Below are 17,823 nucleotides of genomic sequence, written 5' to 3' on the forward strand. Positions count from 1 at the left end.
CACTGGCATTCTTTATAGATACAGTTTAAGGGAACTGATTTTTAAGGTCACATATACAGATTGAAAAACTAGACCATAACAATGCAGAGGAAGGTATTAATTATGGAAAACCAAACTTATACTCTTCTCTTTTGGGGTAAGAAGAAATCTTTCAAGAATAAGTAGAAGGATGGCAAGAGAGATTTCAAACCAGAAGCTTCAGATACACCAGGAAATCTTTTTCCCAGAAAAACATGTTTTAACTAAGGCTTATCCTTCAAGGACATTAAGTGACTGACACTGGGAACTCTTTGGATAATTAAAAAGATGCCTCAGTTTGGCAGCACATATACTAAAATTGGGATGATAAAGAAGATTAGCATGGCCCTTGTGCAAGGATGACACACAAATCTGTGAAGCGTTCCATATTTAAAAGAAGAAAAAACCCCCAAACACCCCATGAGAATAGATGGAAAGGTAGAAATCACTGGATTTCAGAATGGATAACTTCTCTCTTCTCCTGGCTCTATCTTCCTATCTATCTATCTACCTCCCTACCTGCTTCCCTATCTATTATCTACCTTTTGCTCCAGCTGCTATAACAAAATGCTGCAGAATGGTTAAGTTGTAAACAACAGAAAATTTTTTCTTACAGTTGTGGAGGCTGGGAAGTCCAGGATCAAGGTTCCAGCATGTTTGGGTGAGAGCCCTCTTCCAGGCTGAAAAATTCTTGTATCTTCACATGGTGACTTCTGTGGAATTTCTTTTATAAGAGCACTAATCCCATTACGACAGCTGATACCTCCACCCTCATGACATTATTACTTGCCACCTAGCAATACTATCACCTTTGCTGTTTAGGTGATAGTGGTGGTGGTGGGGAACACAAGCATTCAGACCATAGTACTGCCCACACACATAGATTTTTCTACATTTTCATATGTATTTATGTATCTATATATAGCATCCAACAGGATGACACCAAGTTAAAAGGAAAACTTAGTCACTAGTTCAGGAAAAGCTTGGACCGGCTTCCAAAAAAGTGTTTTGACCTACTCAACGAAGGTTGGGCAGAGAGTAATGAGATATACCACAGATGCACTTGTGACTATCAGTTAGACCAGAAGGGCTCTTGGAGTACATCTGTCTAGGGCTGAAAGATTCAAATGGCCCTTCTTCTAAAATACTGCCCTAGTGGTAGCAAGGCCCAGAAGACTTTTGATCAAGGCTCTTGATCCTGAAGCCAATGTACTCCTGTTTGTCTTCCTTTTCGAAGGGGTCAAAAGATTAAGAGGGGTTATTCTTGGACACAGCACAGCAAACTATTTAAATTCACATTTACTGTTGCTAGAAATGTTTATTCCTTGGTATATTCCTCCATCTCACCTCTCCCACCCCTCACTGCTCATCCTGTCCAAAAATGCCAATACCCCTACTCAGTTTTTTGTTTTTATAGAACCCTCCTTGGTCCTCCCTTAGGCATGGAGACTGTCATTTGACCAAAGATTGGCAAAAACCACAAGCCCTGGGCCAATTCTGGCTTGTGACCTGTTTTTGTAAATAAAGTTTTATTGGACCACAGCCAAAATCACTTGTATATGTATTGCCTGTGGCTGCTTTCTTACTATAGTAGAGCTGAGTTAGGTGCAACAGAAATCCTATGACTTATAATATAAAGACTAAAATACTGACTCTCTGGCTCTTTACAGAGTTTACAAACCCCTACCATATACAATCAAGATGTTCCTTCAAACATGCAATTCTCTTCCTAAGAAACATTCTTCCCCTGAGATACCTGAAAAGTACAATTCTTAGTACCCTATGCTCCCTTGAGAAATTATTTTTAAGTTTTAATAGGTTTGCAAGATATAGTAGTCCTTTTAACTACAAAGAATTTTTTAAAAAACCCTTTCCTTTGGAAGCAAATTCTGTGAAATGGTATGAGTGATATGGTGGGCAATAAAGAAAGATTTGAAAGAGGGCAGACACTTCTTTGGAGAATCCTAGCCATGGAGGGAAGGAGAAGCTGGGGCAGTGGCTGCAGAGAAGTGGCATAATTCCTATTATGTTGGCATAATAATTCCTATTATGCCAGCTTGCTGTGGTGATCACAATGTGTGAAGCACTGAACACCCAGCAGACACTCAGAAAAAGAGGTGTCACAACACTGCCTCCCCCGACCACCAACAAAGTCAGAAGAGCACTTCTAAAGGTCTAATGAGTAATAAACCCACATATAGAAATAGGTTCAGCCTTAGCAGTTACCATAATGAGATGCTGTTTTCACTAATTAGATTAGATCTGACAGTATTCATACAAGCCAGTGTTCAAAGGTCCCTGCAACCAGTCCTCTCACACTGACAGTAGGCAGTGTTCCAGGGCTCACTAAAGCCCATGCTGCCATTTCAGCATCACCTCAAATGGGCCCACATCAAGGGATTCTCCCCCTCCTACCATTAGCCCCAACCCCCACCCATCTCTGGGAGAAAAATTTAACCACCCCCCCCCACACACAAAAAAAATCACATTGAAAAAAAGTTTATTTAAAAAAGTTCTAGCAGCAAGAACAGTAACAAAACAAAAAGAGAGACGGACAAACAAAATAAGAAGGAGGCTGTGTCCTACAGGACTTGTCTCCACTCTTTAATCGAGTTCTTTATACCGAGCAAACATGACTCTTCGCACAGCATCTCGGTAAGTCTCATTGGACTGTCTCTTGCTGGTTCTTCCTGGAGCTCCCACATTGGGACCCCTCATCCGACTTTCAGTCTGTAGAACAAAGACAAACATTGAAGTGGGCTCTGTAAATTAATTAGCTTCAGAGCTGGTTTTAACATTTCTGGACTAGTAAGGAGAAGAAGATACAGGAGAATTTTTACAGAATGCTTAATTAATAAACACTCAAGATGAATAAGAAGGATGGTGACACCATGACTTCAGGATTCAACACCAGAAATATGAGAAGCCAACCTCTTATACTTGGCATTTTCAGATGGGGACTAAGACAACACAAAATGGGCACTGTTCCTTTGTATCACCTTTTCTATCTTCTTTTCCTGAAACATGAGGGGTGAGGCCCTTCATGAGAACCAGGACTAACATCATGCTCCTCAAATTTTAGCCATCAAAAACCTCTGATGACAATTCCTCTCTGAGATGCCTTTATACCTTTTATTGCTGGTTCCCTGGTTCTTTTCACCAAATTATTCTTCACTCTCAAAACGGCCTGATTCCCACGCTGCCCCATGTCTTACTCTTTGTAACAGTAAAATGAGCCCCATTCCAACTTTTCTCTCTGCTTCCCATTGCCAATCAAACTGCAAAGAGCCTAGCATGCCTAGCTATAACCTAGGAATAAAGACTGAGAGGCTTCTCAGCTCTCAAGTTCTTTGAGAAAGCCCATCTAATAGGCTGGGACATAGCTGTGGGCCACAGAATGAGAGGAAGCTAAGTATACGCCAGGTTCATGACACCCCTAACAAGATGGAAACCATTTCACCTCCTCCGCCGAACCCAATCCTGGATGGCCATATCCGAGGCCTGCCCCCTTCCTCCAGCCAGTGGCCTGTTGGACATAGCCTCCTGTGCTGCTACTGTTGATGCCTTCTTTACCAACAGGCTTACGATCGCTGCAAAAGAAGCATATATACTAAGACACCAGTGATATGCTTATGAGCCCAATAAAAACCTCTGTCCTCTTGATTCAGACATGCCTCCTCTTAAGATTATTAAACAGTTAAAAAAAAAAAAAAGAGTATTAAACAGTATCTTTCAGTGCCTGCTCTCTACGAAACCAGCTTTGTCCTGGGGATACAGAGACTAAGACCTGACCCTGTTCATGGGGAAGGATGTGAGAAGGATAATATGTCAACAGATGCTTATAGCACATTGAAAAGCCACTCAGCCACGGATGTGGCAGCAGTACATATCTATTATGGAAATAAAAAATCACAAACCTGAAGGGGTATCATCACAAATGAGGAATTCTAACAAAAGGGTATACCTGAACTGGTTCTCAATGAATGATGAGCTTGTGAGCTAGAAAAAGCATGGGAGGAAAGGAGACACAAGCACAGAGAAGTGAAAGAACGCAGCTTGTCCACAAGAGAAGCGGGAGGAGCTGACCAAAGCCTGCTTGAGCCAGACTATCAACAGCCATGAACATCATGCTAAATCATGACATTTCCCCCAGAGGCACATTCTGTCCTGGCTACTAGTTCTTTCATTTACCAATGAAGAGACTTGCCCAAATTTTACTAGATCAACACCTTACTTAAAATCGTTTCATAACCTCCTATTGCCCTAAGACAAAATCTTAGTAAGGTGTTCAAAGAGCATGAACTTCATGAATGGGACTGAGCCAGCCTCATCTCCTTGTCACTCAACCACATTTTCCCAGTATCCAGCCCATCAGGCTATGTACAACTTCTCAAATGCATCACAACCTCTCTCTCTTTTTCATCCATGAAACATGCAGTTCCCTGCAACTAAAATGCCCTCCTCTTCCTCACCGGATTTCTGTGTCTGCCCTACGAGACAAAATATTACCGAAGCCTTCCTTAGTCTGTGTTCAGACAGCCAAAAATAATATTTATCTTTACCCCTGAATATTCCTTGCACTTGGTGCAGTATCTGTACACAGTGGGCTATCAGAAAATTTTATAACTCTGGACTCAAAACTTGGGAGCTCTGTGACCATAAACAAGCACAGGAAGCTACAGATTATATATCACCAACCAACCACTTATTCAACACTTATGTGGCAACCCATTCCAGTATTCTTGTCCGGATAATTCCATAGACAGAGGAACCTGGCCGGCTACAGTCCATGGGGTTGCAAAGAGTCAGACATGACTGAGCGACTAACACACATACACATGAGAATGAAGGTTCCCTGGAGAAAAAGTCCAAGAGTGTGACATTCTAATCAGGTTAATAAAGAGATACAGCATTACTGATGAGAAGAGAAAGGGTTCCCAACCACAGCCACTCCAGCCCTGGTTTTGAGCAGCTAAGCAGCCAATGATTCTTTCACGCAAACATATATACTGCCTGTGTTAAGACAGGTGGTCAAAAGGCTGGGGTGAACCTCATGCTCAAAGAGTTCAGACAGAACCTGCTCCCAATAACCTCACTCTCTGAGATCAGAAAAAGGCAGCAAGTCGGAGAAAGGTGTAGGCTGAGCGAAGAGTTTCTAATTTACCTGTCAGTTTCCCTGGAGTATTTAATGCGTTTCCTTTCTGGAGAATCCAAAGACTGGAGCTTTTCCCTGCGATCATTTCCTCTTTCTTTAAACCTTCCCTGTTGGTAAGGAGAACAGATCTGAGATTTCCATACGAGGGGATGGGGGAATGGGAAAGTTTCACTTTATTCTGGGTATTTCCTATAACGAGAAGGGAATTCAACTGGTAACTCCTGGAATCTCTCACTTTAAACATTCGTGAGAAAGTAGTGGCTTCTCTTAACTGGTAAATTTGGGAAGAACAGGTTATCTTCCCCTCTTCTGAGGAAAAGATAGCCTCCACAGATGGATTCCTAACAATCACATAAGCCTCGTCATAGGCCGGTAAAGCCTGTAGCTGCCTAAGTGAATCCGCCTAATTGTGTGGTCTAAATAGCAAGTCAGCTCTCAGACTAAGGTACTTCCTCCAACTTGGCTTTTAACCGTAAAAGATGCTATTTCAGCAGCCCGAGCCAACATTTTTTCTTTGATTTTAAAAGCTAGGCAAGAAAGAGGAGTGTTATTTGACCTACCCAGAGACCCTAACATTACTTTTGAAGGAACCAATTTTATTAAAGTACAATTTATAAATTAAAAAATGCAACCACTTTAATGTAGTTTGATGAGTTTTGAGAAATGTACACACCATCTTTTGGGGCTTCTTCATTCTTTATCTTCAGCACAGCCTGCATATGTTACATCAGAAAACTAAAAGAGCTGGGGTCAAGGGACTAACATGCCACCAAATCTTACCTCCCGTTCTCTCCTCTCCAGATAGGCTAACTCCTGCTCAGACTGTTTTATCTTCCGGTGGATTTCCAGGTTTTGCTGAGAAGAGAAGGAGTTCTTTGAGTGTAGGTCTATAAAAAGAGTGGTCCGAGCAATGAGTCTAGGCCTTTTCTGATAGCTTTGTTAGGACTGTGGCTTCTTTCACTGGCCAACTCTCCTAAGTGATCACTGTACTACAGAATCAGCCACCCCTAAATCTTGCGTTAACTTCACCAATGGGAACCCATGTTCTGACACACAGATTAGTTCCATGTTGTGGCACAAGGCAGAATTTTATCCTACTTCTCCCTGAAATGTAGAAGACACACACCTGGTTTCTATCTCTTTATCCAAGGTAAATATGGGAGAGGGGACTCTGAAGACACCACTGACGAAAACCAAATACCCACACGCTCTGCCTACCGCCACCATCACCAGCCATCCTGACTCTAGTCACTCCTTCCACACCCAGAGAGAGACATGCAAAGGAACTCCAAGGACACAAAACAACAGATTGCTCTGAGAGTCCCATATTCCTCACGTGTGGCTTCACTACACAATGCCCTCTGGAATATATAAAGAACTTAAGGTGTCTACATGAAGATATGGCAGAATGTGACTCACCTTTCGAGAAAACTGCACCCTGTCAGAGCTAGATGGAACCAGGTAAAGCCACCAAGTATCAGAGAAGTAAAGGGCCTTATCTGAAGACCAACTGTGAGGGTAATAGTAGAGCTAAGATGAGAAACCCAGCAAGTGAGTGTCCTTTTCCATGACCCCTGCTCCTCCTGACTTCAGCACAGCCTCCATTCTTGGTGCCTCAACCCCAGACATATTGCTTGCCTTGTGTCTATACACTGAAGTTTTCTGAAGCTGGGCACAATCTTAATGCAGTGCGACTCATGAGCAAAAACGTGGAAAAACAACTCATTTTTGAATTAGACTGATTTAATTAGAGGAGCTGGGGAAGAGACAGGGTGAGAAGGACAGTATAAGCTTCTTTATTTACTGTAATGCTCAACGATGACAGTCAAAGTTCAGAAGGCCAGGGCCCAGTCCCTAATACCTTGTGCAGATCTGAAAGCTGCTGGTGTTTGATTAAAACTTCTTTATTGGGAAACTGCCTTCTGCAGAGCAGGCAAGCCAGTTTATTCCAGTCAGTGAGTTTGTCTTCTTCGTTCTCCTTCTTGGTCAGCTCCTCCCGCTGTGGGGGCTGTGCTGTGCGGGGCTGTGGAGGAGGGGTCTGCTCCTCCTCCTCTTCCTCCTCATAGTCACTGTCTCCTCCATATTCACCCAGGAGGCCAATCAGAGGGTTTACCACCTTAGGCTGGAAGGAGAAGGCCAGGGATTAACACAACCTCAACCTGTATTTTGGAGAAGGCAATGGCACCCCACTCCAGTACTCTTGCCTGGAAAACCCCATGGACGGAGGAGCCTCGTAGGCTGCAGTCCATGGGGTTGCTAAGAGTCTGACATGACTGAGCGACTTCACTTTCACTTTTCACTTTCATGCATTGGAGAAGGAAATGGCAACCCACTCCAGTGTTTTTGCCTGGAGAATCCTAGGGACAAGGGAGCCTGGTGGGCTGCCGTCTATGGGGTCGCACAGAGTCGGACACGACTGAAGTGACTTAGCAGTAGCAGCAACCTGTATTTGGGGCCTGTTTTCTAGATATTCTGCTATGGGCATCTCATTTCTTCTCTTTTGGTTTGGATAATGAACTGGGTTCAAAACAGGCCCACTGACCACACTGTTCATCTTCCAGATGGAAGCAACATGGCTTGAGCTTGATTTTCCTCCTTGTCCACTGACATAAGCCAGAAAGGTTCCCTTAGAAGTGACACTAGCAACAGAAGAGTGATGAGAAGGAAGAGAAATGGAAACTCACATAGCCCTCAAAGAAAGAGTTTAAAAGTTACAAGTTACTTCTAAAGAGGCAGAGTCATTGTAACCCATGGAGAAAAGACAACTTTCATCCAGGCCACAGAAACCCCTATAGCAAGAGAGATTTAGGAGATGGACTAAAACTAACTAAAGGATAAACACCCAGGTAAATAGATCCAGCTCCTGAATAAGGTAAAGACAAAGGCACGGTTAGGACAGATACTACAGTGAACTGAATCAACAGTGTAGAGCAGCAAAAAGTATTTATCATGAGTTTATAGAAAATGTTAAATAATGACACATGATCATTGGCCTAGCATCAAAATAACTTTTGATTACCTTAAGACTATTACTTTTAAGGCATCTAAAAAATGGGTACCAGTGTTAGCTTTGTTCACTCTGGCAGGCAAACAATAAAAATGACATATGCATGCACCTGACATTTAAGATGTTTTCATGCAGCATCAAACATTAAACAAGCATCAAAAAATAAACATTAGGGCCAGGAAAACATGTTTCCTTGGTCATTTAGAAGAGAAGAATTAACAAAATCAAGATTCTAACTTAAAAATGACTGGCATTCTCTGGTCTGGTAGGAACAGCACAAGTTAGAGAGAAAAAGGACAGATAACAGCCTCTGAGTCTCAAGGAACACTCCTACTAACAGACAGGAAAATGTACCTCATGTTTACACTCAAGAGGAGTCCTTGTCTGTGAGACACAGAGAACTACAGGACCAATACCGAAGTGAGTCATCAACCTTTGAACTTTCTTTCCCATTCGCAATCAGCCCCAGCCCTAGCCCAGCACATCAGCTTAGCCTTACTGGTGGAGGACTCTCTTCCTTCTTCACAGTGGGAGGCAGAGGCTTCTTAAACACATCTTCTGCGGGAGCTGTCCCCTCACTGGCATTTTCCTGAAACTGATCAAAATCCCAGGTAATTTTTTTATATGATACCCATAAAAGCTGGGTTTAGAGTTCACCTGTTGAAATGAGTCTGATTTTCCAAACCTCTTAATTTGTAAAATATCTGTGATATTACTATAGTGATTCCAAAATAAAAAAAGGTTTAAACACATCCCATTTAGTATATATTGAGTGATTACTCTATGTCAGGTACCAGATGGTGCATTTATATACATTATCTCCTTCAGCCTTTACTACAATTCTATCTTGAAAAATATATACATTTAGTGTGTACTGTATATATTTTTCAAGATAGAATTGTAGTAAAGGCTGAAGGAGATAACGTATAGTGTGTACTGTGGAGTACACACTAGTGGAGTACTGTGGAGTACAACAGTTAGTGTGTACTGTGGAGAAGGCAATGGCAACCCACTCCAGTACTCTTGCCTGGAAAATCTCATGGGCAGAGGAGCCTGGTGGGCTGCAGTCCATAGGGTCGCTGGGAGTCGGGCACGACTGAGCGACTTCACTTTCACGCATTGGAGAAGGAAATGGCAACCCACTCCAGTGTTTTTGCCTGGAGAATCCCAGGGATGGCGGAGCCTGGTGGGCTGCCGTCTATGGGGTTGCACAGAGTCGGACACGACTGAAGCAACTTAGCAGCAGTGTGTACTGTGGCGAAAAGGAAGCAGGATTCACAACTCCTCTTACCCTCGTGACTCCTCGGTCTTTTTTCTCCTTGCTGTCTCTTTTAGACGTTTCCTTTTTGCTACTTGACTTTCCTTGACTGCTGGGTTTCTTCTCCTTGATATCTTCTTCCTCAGGGGACCCAGGATCCTGGGGTACATAGACTTCTTGCTGCAAAACAGTTAAGTCTATAGAACATTTCACTTTCCCAGAAATCCCAGGTCTAAGGAGCACAGTTCTCTTCTGAGGGAAAGAAACAGCTTTTTCCCTCTTGCCTAAGAGGAGAACATATCAAACAACCTAAAAACCCACTCCAGGGGTCAAGACGTAGCCAGACCATTCACTGTCCATTTTTCCCAAGAGCAGCACTGTTCTCACCTGTACTGTCACAAGGCATTGATTTTTCTTTTTTCTTTTTATTTTTTTTGATTTTTCTATATACACAACAGTTAACATGAAGATTACCATCTTTAAAATCCACCTACATAATTATAACTCAATATAAAACCTGGACATTTCAAAAAAACAAAATATACACACCAAAATAAGGACTTCCCTTATGGTCCAGTAGTTAAGAATCTGCCTGCCAATGCAGGGGACAAAGGTTCAATTCTTGGCTTTGGAAGATCCCACATGCTGTGGAGCAACTAAATTCATGCGCCACAACTACTAAGCCCATGATCTACAGCCTGTGAGCTGCGACTGCTGAAGCCCCATGCCTAGAGCCTGTGCTTGGCAACAAGAGAAGCCACTGCAATGAGAAGCCCACTCGCTGCAACGAAGTGTAGTCCCCATTCACCACAACTAGAGAAAAGCCCAGGCAGCAATGAGGACCCAGCACATCCAAAAATAAATAAATAAATCTTTAAACAAATAAATAAATATAAAAGAATGATTTACAAAATAACAAAGCCCCAAACTCACCTGTGTATTGGGGTCATAATAAGTTCCTGCCAAGGGATCATAATAGTAGCCAGTAGCAGAATCATATATGTAGCAGTCAGATGAAGCTAGAGGGAATAAAAGCAGAGCCAGTGTTAGCCCCTGTCCAAAGAAGCCCTTGCTGGGGACTCGTCAAGAAATCTAAAAGGAGGCTGGCCAACCCAAAGCCTGTAGATGGAGCTCTCTGAGTGAGCACCCCTTGTCTCTTTCCAACTTTGTGATCATCAAGATTTCAATTAATGGGCAATCAAACCAGAAAGAACAACAGAGATAAGACAAAGGTTACTCACACTGTTGTCCTTGTCGATTTACATCGGAAGACCAGTCTGAATTTCTGCCACCTCCCCGCCTATCTCGGAAATATTTTTTACCCTATCACAGAAAAACAAGTGAAAATTATGGAACTTCGGATAGCCATTTACCTTAACAATCACCCATTAGAGAGAAGTGAAGATCACTTTTTCAGTCACTTGAGAATCTTAACAAAGCACTCCCCAACTGCTGAAGCCTACCTGATAGTAGTGCATGTGGTCAGAATGGTCCCCAGAATCATTTCTGCAACAAACAACACAACATGCCTTGAGCCTGCTACCGAAAGCCACTTGAGGGGCGCCCAACCCTAACAGATCTGCTGAGAAACTCTATTCCCCCCGTGGCACGGAAAGGAATCAACCCAGATAGCAGCAGGTCTGGTGATGCAGAGACTCCTGAAGGGAGAAGCAGTGGGACTCCTGAATAACTATCTGCTGGAGGAAAACAGCAATTGAGTTGAGGGTACCAGAACAGAGCTGCCCCCTCCCTGTAAGCCTGCCTCTCTGATGCTGCCACTTTCCAGTTACCACTTCTGGGTCAAGATGAATGAAGGAGTAAAGAAGAATAAGATTTCCCAGCACTCTGGGGGTATGAACAAAGTCAAGACAGCATTTTCTTAGGATTCCAGGGAGCAAGGATATATTGCAATTTTTTTTGCACATCCAAGGCTGTACCATCACCTGGGGCCCAAGGGGAAAAAAATAAGTACTCAGTACTACTATTTAAAAAGAAAAAAAAAAAAAATCTAGAGAAAGAACAAGGCAAGCTATAGAAAAATAAAATATACATGTGAATCTGAAGCAACTCACACTGGGAAAGCATGCTTTACCATCTGTATCTCCAGTCAGAGGTAAGAGCTGCCTCCCAAACATCTGAGTGGGGTAACACAAAGGAGTCCCATCCCTCTGCTTTACCTTCGTTTTCCAGTGGCCAGGTTTACAGCTACCATTTTCCCAGCAATGCTAAATGGTGGATCAAGGTTCTGCAAGATCTTCACTACTCGAAGAGCTTCCTGGGGAAACAAAGACTCATCTGAACCCAAAGAGAGAAAAGGACATGTCCTATGAAAGAAAACTGAACATGGATTTTCCTTCTCAAAACAAAACAAAACAAAACAAAACAACTTTATTAAACATTATGTTCTGGTCATAATTATAATACTAAGAGCACACTGGCAAAAATAAGCAACCCTTAATGAAGCGTTGATCAGAATAATGGTCAGTGTAGCCATCAGTTCTTAGTATCAATTTCAAAAGTTCAAATCCTCTTCTTTTAGTCTGCAACTGTCACTGCATCAGATCCAGTTTACGAAGTCTCTTGTGATTTTTGAGTGCAAAACATAATTTTCATTGCTACCCTCACATTACTTACATGGAAGAGGACCCCACAACTAGAAATTCAAGGCACAAGAATCTATTAAAGCAACACTTTGAGGAAAAAGGGCAAATGTTCTGTTACCATCAAACATAAAACTGTGATTGGTCAAAATGATTTAAGAAATTAGAAAATTCAACAAAATCTTGAAAAGGTTCAGTACTCAGATTTTCCAAGTGACTAAGTTGTCACTTTATTTTAACTGGAAACTGAAATGCCACCAGACAAGAAATGGACCTGGAAAGTTCCAACTTTCTAGGGCAGTCACTTCACCTGAATGAGCCAAAGGAAACAATAATAGGGGTTATGGTACTAAGTGGCACATGACAATTTTAAGGATCAAGTCCTTCAAACCTTCTTGAGGTTTCCATAGTCAGTTGTTCCTAGGCCATCCTGGGGTGAAAGGGTAGGGTGAGGGGCCTGGGGGATGGGGGTGATGGACAACTGCAACTCACTGCGTGGGAGTCCAGGTCAATAAAGCCATAGGTGTGGCCCATGTGCCCTGTTCTGTTCTTGATGATACGGATGTTGGCAGTAGTAAGGCGGACATAGGGCTCCAGCACTTCCACTATCACCTCAGGTGGAGTGGAACGATAGATGCGTTTTAGCATGATTGCTGAACAAACCAAGCACAAATGGGAGAGGAGAAAGGAAAGAGAGAAAGGTTTACAATTTTGAAGTCTTCAGAGTGTATTTTTTTTTTTATACTGCAGATGTTACCCTGCTTTACCAAGGGTGATTCTATAACAGAATGCTTGTCAAATACTTCACACTTTTCTTCACAATACTTAGAAATCTAAAGTTATGCCTTGCTGCATTTGAATAGCAACTTGCTAGTTGGAGGATATAGATTTTGTCAGCGAGGCCTGCAAAAAACAATAGCGTCTATAATCAGGTTGAGCTGTTTTACTAGGGTGTAGGAAGTCACAGTATAGGTCATCTATGCCCCAAGCATGGTGGTCACAGACTGGTGTATGTCCTGACAAACCACTTACTTTTGCTTTCCCCATCCTGGCGTGTCTCCCCAGACCATGGTTCCTTCTCTCGGTCTCTTCGGAAGGTGAGCCCTTCCCTTCGAGGAGGCAGATACCTTTCTGATTCTCTCTTTTGATGTCCCAAGCGTGGTTCTTGTCCTTCTTCCCTCTTCTTGGGTTCAGATTCCTTATCAGCTGACCTTGAGGGTTGGCTGGCTTGTTTTTCTGATAGTGCTGGTATGGATGTTTTCTGAGGCTGAGGGTAGGTTACTAATTCTTGCTTGGCTTCTGTCATTAGATGAACAGAAACAGAAAGAGAATCTCCAACAGGTTTTAATCCCCCAAACAATACTCTTATGGTTCCTCCTTACTTGCCAACAAATACTAACACTAGAATGTTTTTATTTTTGTTTTTTTTTTGGCCACAGTGAGCAACATGTGGGATCTTATTTCCCTGACCAGGGATTGAACCTGTGCCCCTGGCAGTGGAAGCTCAGAGTCTTAACCACTATACTGCCAGGGAACTGGCTTATATCCTGCAAGCTGTATGGCTTGCAGGATCTTAGTTCCCTACCCAGGGACTGAACCTGGACCATGACAGTAAAAGTGCCGAGTCTTAGCCACTGGTCCACCAGAGAATTCCCTGGAATATTTTTAAAAGTAAAAAGAAAAAAACAAACCTACCAAAAAGTCCTCTGACAAACTTTAAGCAGAAAGGCTAACAAGACAGTAAATAGACAGTTTACAGAAGAAACTAAGTATTAAAAAAATTTAATCTTATGAGTGAGTTTTTTATCACTTCCCCAACATTTACATCTTTCATGAGACCCTGGACTTTACTATTATAACCACTGATAAGAACAGATTTGAGGACAAAATTATTAAACATATGGTCTTTCTAGGAGTTTGCTAGAAACATTTACGTCAAATGTGTTATGCCTAGGAGTCTTTCTTTTTCCAGTGTTATGGTACTAAAATAGCTGCTCAAATTCTGTAAGACTAGATACCCTAGTCTCCTGCAAAAGAAAGAAGAGACCTACCTGTACAAGGCTCATTTACATGCCAATAACTATAACAGGTAAATGTCCTTCAAAATATAAATGATTCATTTCCAATCTCTTTCTATATCAGGATAATGTATCCAGTTAATTGGGGGCATTTTTTTTTTAAACAGTTAATTCATTCTTAAGGGAAGTCATGTGGCTCAAAGAGACATTCTGTGGGAGCAGTGTAGAGATTACTTAACAGTGGTGACAGGCGACTAGTGAATGCCTGCCATGTACGTTTCTAGCTTAAAGCTGTTTCAACCATCTTAGTGGTATGGTGCTCAAGGGTTTCTATAACCCATTTATTCATTTGTTAGAACAGACTGAAAAAATGACTTTCTGGAGGGAAAACACAATTTTGCATAACTGGAGTGATACAGCAAGCTAAAAATTTCCCAACTGTCTATGGGAAAGTTATTTACTCACCTTCCCATGTGCCGGTTTGGTCTCTAGAGCATATACAGCCTCCCCGCAAAGATTTTCAGAACACCTGCTTCATAGCCCTCACTTGAGAGCAGAATCTCCACTACAGGTCAAAAGCGAGCTAAAAAATTCCTTGGAGGCACACTAAAGTCTAACCTTGGAACAAACAGATCTTTTAGAAGACTACCAGGATCCCAGCACTGAACTGTATTTTACTGTCAGGTACTAGCTTTCCTTACAGGATAATATCAGAAAGAGGCACATAACAGTCATCGTTATAGGACTACTGTATAGATGCCTTTGACAGACTCTTAAGGCTGTTTACCTAGAGGTTCTCAGGAGAAATTAACTTTAAAATCAAGTCACTGAGAAGCTGGTAGGTTTATCACTATAAAAATAACACATACCCTCAATCCTGATTTTGTCTTGTTTATACTTTTACTGTTACTTTAAGGATGTGTTTGTGTTACGATCCTCAAATGTTTATAATGTAAGTGAGAAAGCAGTAACCATAGCAAATTGTCCCCAATAACTTCAAAGAAGTGGGAGTGGAGGGGTCACATGGATGAATGCCATGTAGACTCTTCCTCAACCTAGTATCCTTAAACTATAACAATAGTCTAAGTAACAACACTGCTGACCTCTGGTCAGCTGCCCAAGCTAAGTAGCCCATAATCCATCTCCTGCCCTTGGCAGAACTCTGAGACCCAAAACTATTTACTAACAGGTCACACAAAGTTAGTTATCACATTGCACTTTTAAGAGTTTTACAGATGAACTTGTATTTAGGGATGATCAGTCTTTAAAGCCAAGGAAAGCAGGAAATTTGTCATGTTCAGTGTACAAAATAATAACTACCACCTTCGCCTCTATCACCACTCACCTTCCCTTGGGCACTTGCAGAATGAACATGAAGATCGGTGTCCACCAGTGCTGGCTTTACACTGCATGGGGAAAGTAAATAATTCAATTTGACCAAAAAAATATATATATATATATTTTAACCTTATATATATATCTAACACAGTGACAACTGCCAAAAATGAAAGAAATAAGCCATATCCCAGATTCCTGTAAAACCTAACCATTCTGATATCCTCTACTCATCAGAGCTGGCACAGAATCCGGTGAGCTGTTATCTGAGAGCTGCCTCTAACAGAGTATCTAGCTGGATCTTTGAGCAGCCCAAATGCCTTTGCTCTGGACGAAGATTTCTCCCGGAAGTAAACTTAACTAAGGAAACTGGACTATTAAGTGGTTTATAGGAGATTCTGTCCTAAAGCTGTGACTACTCAGCCTGCACCCAAAAATCTGATCCTGAACTGGTTATGATGGCCCGATTCAGGCTTGGCTGGAACTGAGAAGAATTCAGTGATCAATTCCTTTCTCAAACATTGATTTTAAAAAGGGCATGGAAGGAAGAGGAAGATCCATAGGTAGCACCTCTGCTAGCTGTTCTGAGGACGTTAAAAGTGTTACAGAGCATTTACACTGAATTATCTACTATACGTAACCTAGAGATGATTTCAAGTATATGAGGGAATGTGCCTAGGTTATATGCAAATACAAAATCATTTTATAAAAGGGACTCGAGCATCTGTGGATTTTGATACCAAAATATAGGGGAATCTACCCCCTATAGATACCATGGGAAGACTGCACAGCAGAGCTTTAAGTGGGGGAGTTATGATCCTAACCTAGGTAGCTATAGTTAAGACACCATAAAATTGATCAGTTTTAAGTGTTCAATTCAAGGATTTCTAGTACATCTATAGTAAGATCATCACCAAAATTTAACTTCAGAACATTTTCTTCATCCCCCAAAGAAAAACCTAGTGCAGTCATCTTCCATTCTTACCTTCAGCCCCACAGAATTGATCTTTTGTGTCTGGCATAGTATTTTTAAGTTCATTCATGCTACAGCACTGATCAGTACTTCATTCCTTTTAATTGCCAAATAGTATTCCATTGTATGGTTATACTACATTTAGTTTATCCATTTGTCAGCTGATGGGCATTAAGGCTGTTTCCACTTCTTGGCTATTATGACTACTACTGCTATGAATTTTTTTTTAGAAGTCAGTGCATTTCACATCAGGCCAAAGATCCCATATGCAGGACTGGCAGTTCAACCCTTCCAGAGAATCACAGAAATTACAAAATACCCCTGAAATAGCTAAAGGAGTGGCCTGATATTTTAGGGAACAATCTAACCAAGCCATTCTGCTCTTTCAAGCAACATCCTTGGTAACAGTTGTATAATTCTGACATCAGATACCAACATATTTTTTTTTTGCTGGTTAACAGAAAACAGAGTTCTAAAATTTCTCTTTAATTTAATGCTAGCTCCCTCCAGCTCTGATTATAAAATAAACAATACATGTGCATTATAGCTAATAGTGGAAAGAGATGGGGGAAAATCACTCATAATTCCAAGATGTAGAGACAATCACTACATAAACGCAAAATATTCTCAAAATTCTAATGGCCTTTTTTGCAGAAATGGAAAAGATGATCTTCAAATTTATAGGAAAGTGTAAAGAGACACTGAGCCAAGACAATGAAAAAGAACAAAACTGAAGGACTCACACTTTGCAACTGCCAAAATTTACTACAGAGCCGCAATAATCAAAACAAGTGGTACTGGCATGAGGACAGACAACAGAATAAAACTGAGAGTCTATATAACTAAATCTAGACATCTATGGGCAAATTATTTCCAACAAGAGCACCAGAACTATTCAATGGGGAAATAATAGTTAATTCAATAAATGGTTCACGGAAAACCGAATATCCATATTCCAAAGAAGATGGACCCTTACCTCATATCCTGAACAAAAATTAACTCAAAATAGATCAAAGGTCCAAATATATTTAAAAGCCAAAACTATCAAATTCTTAGAAGAAAACCTAAGGATACATCTTCAAGACCCTGGCTTTAAGCAATACTTTCATGATACCAAAGGGCAAGCAACAGAAGAAAAAAAAATAGATGAAATGGATTTTATCAAAATTAAAACTCTGTATATCAAAGGATACTATCAAGAAAGTAACACACAGTAACAACACAAAGAATGGTAGAAAATATTTGCAAATCCCCTATCTGACCCGGGTTCGATTCCTGGGTGGGGAAGATCCCCTGGAGAAGGAAATGGCAACCCACTCCAGTATTCTTGCCTGGAGAATCCCAAGGACAGAGGAGCCTGGTGGGCTATAGTCAATGGGGTCACAAGAGTCAGGCACAACTCAGTGACCTAAACCACCATATCTGATAAAGGATTAACATCCAGAATATATAAAGGATT

The 17,823-nt window shown here is 41.5% G+C and overlaps 1 protein-coding gene and 1 non-coding gene across 6 annotated transcripts in view; one reads left to right on the plus strand and one right to left on the minus strand.

Annotated features, from left to right (window-relative positions):
- The first annotated feature begins 306 nt into the window (after nt 1-306).
- On the plus strand, nt 307-412 carry LOC139178743 (U6 spliceosomal RNA). The gene has a single exon (XR_011563236.1). It is a non-coding gene; the product is annotated as a U6 spliceosomal RNA (small nuclear RNA).
- Nucleotides 413-2,501: 2,089 nt separating this feature from the next.
- The window catches only part of RBM6 (RNA binding motif protein 6), an 89,704-nt gene continuing 74,382 nt past the window's right edge, over nt 2,502-17,823 (minus strand). For all 5 annotated transcript variants that reach the window (XM_019984628.2, XM_070776685.1, XM_070776686.1 and 2 more), the window contains 14 exons: nt 15,402-15,462; nt 13,071-13,337; nt 12,531-12,691; nt 11,616-11,713; nt 10,902-10,944; nt 10,680-10,761; nt 10,372-10,457; nt 9,472-9,618; nt 8,680-8,775; nt 7,035-7,295; nt 5,954-6,028; nt 5,183-5,280; nt 3,479-3,608; nt 2,502-2,748 (listed from right to left, as the gene is read on the minus strand). In XM_019984628.2, the coding sequence (XP_019840187.1) occupies nt 2,623-2,748; nt 3,479-3,608; nt 5,183-5,280; nt 5,954-6,028; nt 7,035-7,295; nt 8,680-8,775; nt 9,472-9,618; nt 10,372-10,457; nt 10,680-10,761; nt 10,902-10,944; nt 11,616-11,713; nt 12,531-12,691; nt 13,071-13,337; nt 15,402-15,462 (1,731 nt within the window). In that variant the 3' untranslated portion in view covers nt 2,502-2,622. The remainder of the gene's footprint in view (nt 2,749-3,478; nt 3,609-5,182; nt 5,281-5,953; nt 6,029-7,034; nt 7,296-8,679; nt 8,776-9,471; nt 9,619-10,371; nt 10,458-10,679; nt 10,762-10,901; nt 10,945-11,615; nt 11,714-12,530; nt 12,692-13,070; nt 13,338-15,401; nt 15,463-17,823) is intronic.

Source organism: Bos indicus, chromosome 22 (genome assembly GCF_029378745.1).
Source record: "Bos indicus isolate NIAB-ARS_2022 breed Sahiwal x Tharparkar chromosome 22, NIAB-ARS_B.indTharparkar_mat_pri_1.0, whole genome shotgun sequence".
In the NCBI taxonomy this organism is placed as follows: Eukaryota; Metazoa; Chordata; class Mammalia; order Artiodactyla; family Bovidae; genus Bos; species Bos indicus.